At 60.0% G+C, this 9,985-nt stretch overlaps 1 protein-coding gene and 1 long non-coding RNA gene across 3 annotated transcripts in view; one reads left to right on the forward strand and one right to left on the reverse strand.

The window, feature by feature from the left end:
- LOC112479183 overlaps nt 1-9,985 on the forward strand; it is a 31,708-nt gene that overhangs the window by 14,060 nt on the left and 7,663 nt on the right. The window lies entirely within an intron of this gene.
- Nucleotides 293-9,985, reverse strand: part of CCND1 (cyclin D1) — an 11,555-nt gene continuing 1,862 nt past the window's right edge. Inside the window, exons 2-6 of one of the 2 annotated variants that reach the window (XR_001516807.2) lie at nt 9,699-9,914; nt 9,025-9,184; nt 5,825-5,973; nt 2,127-3,543; nt 293-1,245 (exon numbers count right to left, since the gene is read on the reverse strand). Coding sequence is in view for 1 of the 2 variants with exons in the window: in XM_006910997.3 (XP_006911059.1) it covers nt 3,376-3,543; nt 5,825-5,973; nt 9,025-9,184; nt 9,699-9,914 (693 nt within the window). In the remaining variant the exon portion in view is untranslated. Of the gene's footprint in view, nt 1,246-1,802; nt 3,544-5,824; nt 5,974-9,024; nt 9,185-9,698; nt 9,915-9,985 lie in introns of those variants that run through there. The other variant, XM_006910997.3, reaches the window with a different exon arrangement.

The raw sequence follows: 9,985 nt of genomic DNA on the forward strand, positions 1-9,985 counted from the left end.
GGGTGTTGGAGCCTCGGACAATCCCTTCCTTAGGTTTCTCGGGGCCCAATTTTACCCCTATCCCTTGCAGAGAGAGCATCGTTCACTCCAGGATCACCAGGGGACATCGGGCGGTGTCAGAGACATTTTTGTTTGTCACAACCGGAGACCTGTCATCTGGTGGGTAGAGGCCATGGATGCATCAGCACCCTCCCAGGAGGGCCTGGGAACTCTGCCTGTCACCCCGCCCCCCCCCAAGTCCAGGATACAGCAGCTTGGGCCCTGCACCCCAGGAAACAGGCAGACGCCACACTGGGGTTTTACCAATTTTATTTCTAGACTTTCCACGTTTGTATTTTGTTTTCTGCCGGAAACGTGCCAGTTACATGTCTGTGCTGGGAAGTGCTGCGGCGTGCAACCAGAAACACAGACCCGAGTGCCCGCCAGACCCTCGCAGGTGTGCTGGTCACAGGACAGGCTCCGCTGTGCACCCCGGGGCCCGCCACTGGCCTCTCAGCAGTGTCCACCCCCGCTAGGACAGACTGTCCCCTCACGGACCCGCTTTGGTTCAGACACAGACGCCGCAGCCAGAGGGGTTGAGGTAAGCGGAAGCAGTGTTTGGGCGGGGTGGGGCGCCGGGGCACACAGGCGACCCCCACTGCGGCCTCCAGGGGGGCAGATCCTTTTGGTTTGGCAGCGTGCTAGGTGACTCTAGGGGACTCGGGCACACAGCACTGTTAGCAGACCTCAGGGGCAGCCGGAGCCTCTTTAAAATGAGTATCATGCTGTCACGAACGGGGCGACAGATAGAACGCTAGAGTCAATGCACCCAAACTCTGACGACTCCAGAACCCGTTCCGATCATTCCGAGTGACCGATAGCACAGCACCACAGTGGCACGCTAAGACATACCTGTTACAATAATAACAATAATAATAATAATAATAATAATGCAACGTTCATAGCTACACGCAAAGAACAGTACAGCTGTGAAAACACTAGGGTGGTGGATGCCGGGTCAGAGGGTGGTCAGAGGGTGGTCAGAGGGTGGTCCAGCATAACAGGCGCGGGGGGGGACGGACACAGGCTGGTCCTCAGAGACGCCGGGGTGGCCGCCCGCACGCGGCCCGGAGCCCGTCCCCACCAGGCCTCTCTGGGATCTCGTCCGCGTGTGTCTGCCGGAGCGGGAGGCCGTGGGCCAGGCAGAGCCGGACGGCCTAGTCTGCACGTGGCTGAGTGAAGCATGAGGTATCATGGGACAGGAACCTTTTTGGAATAGAGCAGTAATCACATTAAGTCAAAACTGATCACATAAAAAAAAAAAATCTACAAAAAAAAAAAAGGGCATCCGTAATACATTTTTTTCTACGAGAAAATTAAAACGAGAACATAACATGGCAGTATATGACATTGTAAAACAAAAAAAAAAAACTGATTCTCCGATAGCAGCAAAACAATGTGAAAGACACGGAGATGCGATGCGAAGGTTTCCAGACTGGGCCGGGACGTCGTCGTCGGTAGCAGCGAATAAGCGGAGCCGCAGCCTGTCCCTCTGGGGTCCCCGCCCGCCTCCCCTCCGCACACTTCCTGCCCCACCTCCTCTCCCAGCACCAGCCTGGCGTCCTCGCCCCCTCCTTCCTATACTCCCTACAGCGTGATCACAAGGTCCATGGCCAAGATGTGCAAATCGTCTATTGGTCACTAACATTTTTTTTTAAAGGCGGGGGGGCAGGGGATCAGAGTATTCTGGAAATGAACTTGATTCAAGCACCCTAATTTTCCAGTTCTGATGCCTCCCCGATTGGATCACTTTGGGACACGCCAAACAGGCCGAATCAATGTCTTTGTGTGTTTTTTTTTTTTTTTACCCCTGGGGATTCTTTTCCCTCTCCTATAAAAGGACCTAACTTTATATAAACTGCGTTAACCCTGCAGCAGAGGCAGCACGTTGTGTGTACGCGTGTGTGTGTGTGTGTGTGTGGACATCGAGGAGATTGCATTACTTTATAAATCATACTGGCCTTACGAACATCCTCTGTAATAAATAGTCTTTTTTAGCCTTAACTATAAATTATATATTTTAGTGTTTAAAACCTTCCTAACCCTGAAGCTACACGTTCTCTAGGTAAACCTTTTAAGGCCCCTACCTTCAAATACCAGTTGGCACCAAAGGATTCCTAAACTTCAGCTTCTCTACAGAAAAAAGAACACGTCATCCTGGCAATGGGAGAATGAATGCACACTTTCTTCTCCTGGACTGGAACCTGGCCTTCGAAAATGCCCCCTTCCGCTAACACCGTAGCGACATGCACTGGCCTTGCCATCCTGTCTGCACGCAAGTACGTGAATATCCCAAACCATTCCACTAAAACCGTTGCCCACTCCACACGCAACACAGACGAGACCCCTCCTCTAACTACTGGACCGAAAGTGCTTTGAAATGGAATGGTTTTAGAATCTCGAGACGGAAACAGACAGACAGACAGACAGAGTTGTGGTTTTCACCCGGATGTGAGCAGGCTGCAGGTCTGTTGCGTGAACACCCAGCATCTCCTAAACGGGTAACTACAAAAATATGAAGATTATAAAAATAGAATCTATTACGTCGCCATCGCGGCTTTTCTTTATAGTAGCGCTCGCAAGGGGTCAGAGAGTTGGCTTTGCCGCTGCTCAGGTGGCCGGCGCCAGACACCCGCGCAGGAGCTGGGTCCACAGGCAGAAAGGATTAGCGCTAAGTGATGCTGAACTGCTCGCTACTCTAACCGACAGGTTACATCAGCCGTCGACAAGGCGAAGAGGTTACACACCGACCTACGAAATAAAATAAACACGCACAAACGACTTATAAAGTGACTACATGCATGAGCAAGCAAGGTACAGGACGCCTAGAACCGCCTTAAAGCTGTGCCCCTCGGGAAAAGCACAAGAATACGTTTTTCTACCTAAAAACCCTCTTCTACTTTAAAAATGGTTTGTGGAACTTTTCTATTTTTTTTTTTTAAGGATGTTTTTAAGCTTTTTTTTCTTTTTTTCTTTTTTTCCTTTAAACACATAAAGAATGAACTTTAACCCTCCCCTGCAGACTCCTTCCTTGTGTTAATGCCTATCCTTACAACACAGAGACGCAAACACGTTAATACAAAAACTAGTTAATTATGGGGTAGAAATCCTACTTTTGTGGCACAGCCCCCCCCTCCCCCAGGTTTGGGTTATGCAAATACTATTCTTTTTCCTCTCTCTTTTTTAAAGATAGTCTTGGGGTACTTTTTTTCTGTTGCTTAAGTCAGAGAGAGGGAGAAAGAGCAAAGGAAAAGCGAGAAGTTTCCCCTTCGGGGTCCTGCAGAGGAGTGGCTGAGTCGGGGCCCCTGGGCTGGCCCCTCGTCGCCGCGGGCGCCCTCAGATGTTCACGTCCCGCACGTCAGTGGGCGTGCAGGCCAGGTCGGCCTCCTCCTCCTCCTCCTCCTCCTCCTCCGCGGCCTTGGGGTCCAGGCTCTGCTGCTGGGCCTGGCGCAGGCTGGACTCCAGCAGGGCTTCGATCTGCTCCTGGCAGGCCCGGAGGCAGTCCTGGCCAGACGGGGCAGGGAGACGGGCTGTCAGGGGGAGGCCAGGCTCGAGCTGCGCCCCTCCCAGACCTGCTCCGAACCCCAGGACAGAGTGGCACGGGCTGCGTTTGGCCACCAGCCTCCCCTGACCTGAGGAGACCACACGCCATCTGGGCAGCGATGGCCCCGCTGAGGACTGAAGCGCGCAGGGCTGTGACTGCAGATGCGCCCACCTCCCCTCCCCTCCCCTGCCCGTCCCTGAGTCCCCAGCAGGGCCCCGATCTCCGGCCCGAGTCCCACTGGCCACGCCAGCCTCGCCGCTGCCCTCTGAGCCTGTTCTTTGGACTTAACCTCTGCCATGGCCGGCAAAAGCGGTAGGCTGTGCGTGACTGAGAATGAATTTCGGGTGGCCCAATGGGACCGGACCCTTCACCCCCTCGTCCTCTCGTCTGGCCTGCGTCCTGGGCTGTGCGCGGGCCTTGCGGTGCCTGCCCGCACCCCACTTCCTCTCTGTCAGCACCTCACATTGTCAGCGGGGAGGAGGAGGGATCCCGAGCCCAGGGGCTGCTCCTGTTCTCACCAGTGACAAACCTCCCAGCGGCTTGGGGTGGGCGCCGTTCGCAGCCCCGTGGCCTTAGCCCCCGGGGCCTGGCTAGAGGCTGGCTTCATTGGGGCCACCTGTCTTAGCTCCCAGGATGCCATACTTGGGGTTCTTTTCTTGAACCCAGTAGGAAAGGGTTCAGCCGCTTCTGCCCCAGGGAAGGTGCTTCTGGAACCCCAACCGGTGGGGCCGGAAGTGGGGCTCTGTTGCCCAAGCGTGGACCCAGGCCAGAGGGCTTCTGAGTGACCCCCGGGGATCATCCAGTTCCAGAGCTTCCGGCCTCTACACGGAGAGCTCCCCGCCCGCAGCAGTCAGCGCGGCAGCTCGGAAGGCAGGGGAGGCGCGAGCCACCCCATTTCAGTGATGCGGAACGGAGGCCCAGGTCTGCTGGGGAGCAGACTCCCCATGGCCGGTGCCGGCCTGGCCTCACGCCCAGCACCCACTGCAGCCTCAGCTCCGTTCCTGCAGCCCGACGGCTCGCACCCCCCAACCCGGCAGCTCTTGGGGCGATGGTTTCCCTGCCCCTGCTAACTTGGGGTTGGGGGCGCGTGCTGGGGCAGAGAGCAGAGGGGTGCAAGGAAGGGCCCCCCTTGGCCACCTGCGCTCATGCCCCAGCCCTGGAAAAGGGCAGACCTCCTGGGCCCCTGCCACCGAGGGCCTTCTGTGTCTGAACTGAGCGACGTTTGTCACCGGGTATCCAGACTAACAAATTTCAGCTTCAACCGGTTTCTCCCCGTCCGTCAGCTGTGAGGCATTTTGTTGCAGATCTAACGAAAAGGCCTCTACGCACAGAGGGGCGCGCGGTCACTTCCTGCCTGCGTCTGTGACGGCATTCTGGTGCTGGCCTTTCTGGTGAGGTGGTTGGTCCTCTCTCGGTGGCCGCCCGAGAGGAGTGATGGGAGCACTAGAGGCAGAGGGGACGCCCCTTCCAGGGGCTGCCCACGTCTCTGGGCGAGGATGCTTCTGGGGGGACACACCGGCCGGCAGCCGAGCACTGCTGGCCAGAGGACAAGCAGGTGTCTGTCTCAAGCCCTACCTTTCCTCAGTCGTATGGGTGAGGTGGCACCTGGCTGGGGTCTGCGGAGCCCCCCGAATGCTTCAGGGTGGGCTGCCAGAGGGCAGACTGGGACTGGGGTCAAGGCGGTCACTCCTTCCCGGGGGCAGACAGTGACCCCACCGGCCACTCGGTCTAATTTGTAGATGCCACAGACCCCAGTAATTGTTATTTTAATTCTTTCTTTAAGGAAAGAAAAATAGTTGGGAATCTACAATCTAAAACAATGGCATTTTTAAGAAGACACAATTGACTGGCTTTCACGGCAGCAGTCTCTCAGAGCCACAATGAAAGCATCTATCGGTCATCCACACTGTGGCCCAGACAAAGCTCCCCAGGGCCCCGGCTCCACACACCACCCCCCGGACCACTGTGGGGCCGCATCGTGGCGCCGCTTCCTAGAGGGCTCACGGGGGAGCTTTATGGTTGCCAGGAGTGCCAGGGGGGCTGAGGACCCTCGGGAGAGGTGGGCGACTGAGGTCCTGTGCCTCTGAACTCAGGCCCCTGCCCATCCCCCAGGTGGCCCCACACATGGTCATCTTTGGGGGCCTTGGGCACTGCAGCTTCAACGCCACAGACCCTGTGGATGCTTCCGGTGCCCAGGGCCAGGCAGGCCCCCCTGACAGCAGGGTGCACGCGGTCACCTACCGGGTCACACTTAATCACTTTGGAGAGGAATCGCGTGAGGCGGTGGTAGGACAGGAAGCTGCTGGAACTCCCCAGGTGCAGGCCTTGCACTGCAGCCACCACGCTCCCTGCGGCCACCATGGACGGCGGGTTGGAGATGAACTTCACATCTGCGGCAGAGAGGGACGCAAGGTGGCCATGAGCAGGGGTGGGGTGCTCCCCAGGGTCCCCGCGGCCTGGGCAGGCCAGAGCCTGTCGACCGAGGGGACGGCCGGCAAGCGCGAGGCCTCTGCAGAGGGAACGTCACACTTGTCCTTTTAGCATTAAGCCTTACGTAGCTTTCCCACAAAATGCCTGCGCGGCTGCGAGGACTTGCCCTGCAGGCCCCATCTGCCACTTCCCATGGGGCGGGGGCGGGGCGCAATCTGTGACTCACCCCAGGGGCAGGTGTTGCTTCATCGCTACATCCACCAGGTGGCAGCACACACTCCCCAAAACCGCAGGGAACTGTCCACTTAGTGAGGGGCGGGCGTGTCCCCTTGCTTGATGCCCGCCCCCCTCCCACCTTGAGCTAGGGGTGGGACCCTCAGCCTTTCCTGAGGGTGAGCCGCAGGGCCCTGCACAGCTTGTGGAAAGGAGAGATGCCTAAGGTCACTAAATGGCAATGGTGGCCCCCACGGGCTGTCTTTGTGAGGAATTGGGGGGGGGAAGCCCCGGATTTCAGCATCTTCATGGGGAACCTGGAGGGGGTCCTCAGCCTGGAGCTGGGTACCCACAAGGGCTGAGCGTGGCGTCTTCATTGACCCCATCACCTCACCTCCCACCATCATGCCCAGGAGTAGGGGGCTCGGGCGAGCTGAACGGGAGGGGACCGGGGCGCACAGCCCATCTGAGACTTCATCCCAGTGGCCTCGTTAAAGGGAACAGGCACCAGCCTGGGGGCTGGGGAGAAAGGCAGCTTCTGAGCCCAACAAGGCTCACCACCTCTCACCCTTTAAATGGGAGCAGGCCCACCCAGCCTGGGACCCGGGGCCTTGAATGAACAGCTTTGCACCCAGCCAGTGGGGGCTGCTTACGGGGGCGCTGCAGCCAGAGCACCAAGTCTGCAGAGCAGGACTCCAGACCCCCCCCTCCCCAAGTAGAGACAGATAATCGGCGGGGCTCGCTTCTGAAGCCCACCCCCTACCGAGGTGTGTGTGCGGTGGGGGGCTTATGTTGGGATAAGGAGCAATCCAGAAGCTCCAATACTTGTGCCTGTTCACTGCCCAGCTGTAAAGAGCCCAGTGGGACACGTTGGAGCTGTGACATTGCCGACCCTGTGACCCTCACAGAGACCCTTCACTGAGCTCCGAGGCGCGCATCTTCGGACCTCGTGACCGGCTGTGGTACCAGCAGCTCTGCCGTGTGGGTGACATGTGCACACAGCAGGCCCTCAGGAAGCCCGGCCTTGGGGCGCAGGGGAACCGGAGCCCCTTCACAGCACCCTTCAGTGGGATCTTTGCCATATGAGGGCCAAGGAAACTTCTGGGACCTCTGCTCACGTGCCCACCTCACACAGCCGGTTTATGCGCTTCAATTACGTCTCTCTCGTCTGGAGAGAGGTCTGCTTGCGACCAAGGGCACGGCTGCACCTGAGTTATGTCCGCGCGGTGCGGGCACGGGCAGGACCAGGACTTGGAGCGTCTTCTGGGGACCTGGAGGGCAGCGCTGCTCCCCAACTCCGGTCTGAGGCCCCACACAGGGCCCCCCTGGAGTTGATGTATGTGAAAACTGGGTTGCCCCAAGCGTGCCCAGTGCTCACAGCCTCTGCACCAGGCTCGCTCCCTCACCGTGCACCCCACTCTCCCTGGGGTTCTGGGAGAGGGGGAGCTCCAGGCCACCGCAGCTATCCTGCGGGGAGGGTGTGTAAGAACCACTCCTTGCATTATCTCCAGGAAACACTGTCGTGTCTCCAAACCACGTTCAGCTCCATAAAAGGCTGCCTAGAAGTCTCCAGAGGCGTCTCTGCTTGGAGGCGCCTCAGCCAGAGAAAGCTTCCCTGCCCATGGCCGGGGCTGACCCCTGAGGCTGAGGGGACTGCAGGGAGGCTGCCCACCCCCGCCCAAGGGCTAGAGCTGGAATGCCTGGAGAGGGGCGCCACCCCCAGACCCATCCGGGCCCACACCGGTTTCGGCTCCCCCATCTTTCCCTCGCGCCTCACTTGGAAGCACTTGGAGGGTAGGGAGGGCAGCGGGCTCTTTCCAGCTCGTGCCTAACCCAGAAATACCAGCCGCCAAAGCGCCCAGGTCAGCAGGGTTCAGCAAGATGCCAGGTTGCAAGACACCAACGTCCCCCTTTGATGAGGTGGCCCTCAGGTTTCCCGGAGTGAGCCCCGAACAGCTGTGATGGCTGAGGCCTGACGGGGCGGAGCTGGGCAGTCGAGGGCATGCGTCCCGGTGAGGGGCCCAGGTGAGGGGGCCATCCAGGTGAGGGGCCCAGCTCGCGTGATCAGAGCGGGCGAGGGAAGGGCCTGGTTGGGGAGGGCTGGGGGAGGCTGGAGGCATCGCTAGGGGGGTGTGTGTGTGTGTATGTGAGTGTGCACGTGCACGTGTGTGTGCGTGTGTACACTGGGGTTTGGAAGGCTGGCTGCCCAGGGCTGGGGCTGGGGCAAGGCCAAGGAGCGGCCTCCAGGGACCATCCAGAGCTGTGCTGGGGGGGGTGGGGGAGGGAGGGATGCCTCCGCTGCCAGCCACAGCAGCAGGCTGCTCCGAAGCCCCTCCCAGGGCTCAGCAGAGGCGCCCCTGGCGGGGCCTCAGGCAGCTGGGCTGCTCTGGTGGCCGCCCCCGCAGGAGGGCTGAGGCTGAAGCTGGCGGCCTGAGCACGTGGTGCAGGCACTGCAGGCCTGCACTCCCCGCCCCTGTAGGCGCCCCTGGCAGGTGGCCCAGCCAGGGAGAGGCCAGCAGGGGGCCCCAAAGCGCAGGCTCCTTGAGGACAGGGGAAAGGCCTGGGGTGGGGGTGGGGAGCAAAGCCCCGGAAGTGGACTTGGCAGGCCAGCCTATGGACCCCCAGGAGGACAGCACCCTCCTCCATCAGCCCGGCCAACAGCCCAGGCCCTCTGCTCATCAGAACCGGCAGAGAGAGCTCCGGGGGCCATTGGCTCGGATGGGGAAACTGAGGCAGAGGGCAAGCAGCTCTGCCAGGGGCACCCGGGGAGGCCGGGCCAGCAGGGCCCTGTGCCCTACCTGTGGCACAGAGGGCAACGAAGGTCTGCGCGTGTTTGCGTATGATCTGCTTGTTCTCCTCGGCCACCGGCATCTTAGAGAGGAAGTGTTCGATGAAATCGTGCGGGGTCATGGCAGCCAGGTTCCACTTGAGTTTGTTCACCAGCAGCAGTTCCATTTGCTGGGGAAATGGGGTGAACAAGCATAAAGAGGTGCAGGGGCGGCTCCTTGGTGGCAGGGCAGAGTGGGAGAGGGGCCTGGAGAGAAGGGATGGGAATGTTGGGGTCCAGGAAGTGGGGGACAGCATGCGATCCTGGAACAAAAGAGCGAAGGTGCCGCTCGAAAAGAATCCTGTTCGTTATTAAGAGGACACTTCTTAAGTGGTGACAAAAAAGACTCCCGCACTTGGAACGCACGCGAGGCCTTGTCGTTAGCGCGCGCCGCCGCCGCTAGAGGGCGCGCGCCGCCCACTTTTTGGCGCGCTGGGGGGCGCAGAGGCGGTGGGAGTCGGAGCGAAAGTGTGAGGTGGGGCGGCCCGGAGTAGGGGGTTGAGTCTCGCTGGGTCCACGGGAGGGGTGCTAGCAATATGGCCTCCCCTCGGGGCACAGGGTCTGTGGACGACCGGCCGGGGCCCCCTGCCCCTCCCCCACCCGGGGGTCCTTTGGCCGAGGGCGCGTCGGTGGGCAGTGGGTTACCAGCAGCTCGTCGGGCCGGATGGAGTTGTCAGTGTAGATGCACAGCTTCTCGGCCGTCAGGGGGATGGTCTCCTTCATCTTCGAGGCGACGAACATGCAGGTGGCCCCCAGCAGCTGCAGGCGGCTCTTTTTCACCGGCTCCAGAGACAGGAAGCGGTCCAGGTAGTTCATGGCCAGCGGGAAGACCTCCTCCTCGCACTTCTGCTCCTCGCAGACCTGCTGGCGCACCGGGGCCGTGACCGCGCCGCCGGGCCCCCTCCGCGGGCCCCCGCGCCCCCCAACCCCCT

The sequence above is a fragment of the Pteropus alecto genome, unplaced genomic scaffold (assembly GCF_000325575.1).
Source record: "Pteropus alecto unplaced genomic scaffold, ASM32557v1 scaffold43, whole genome shotgun sequence".
Classification (NCBI taxonomy): Eukaryota; Metazoa; Chordata; class Mammalia; order Chiroptera; family Pteropodidae; genus Pteropus; species Pteropus alecto.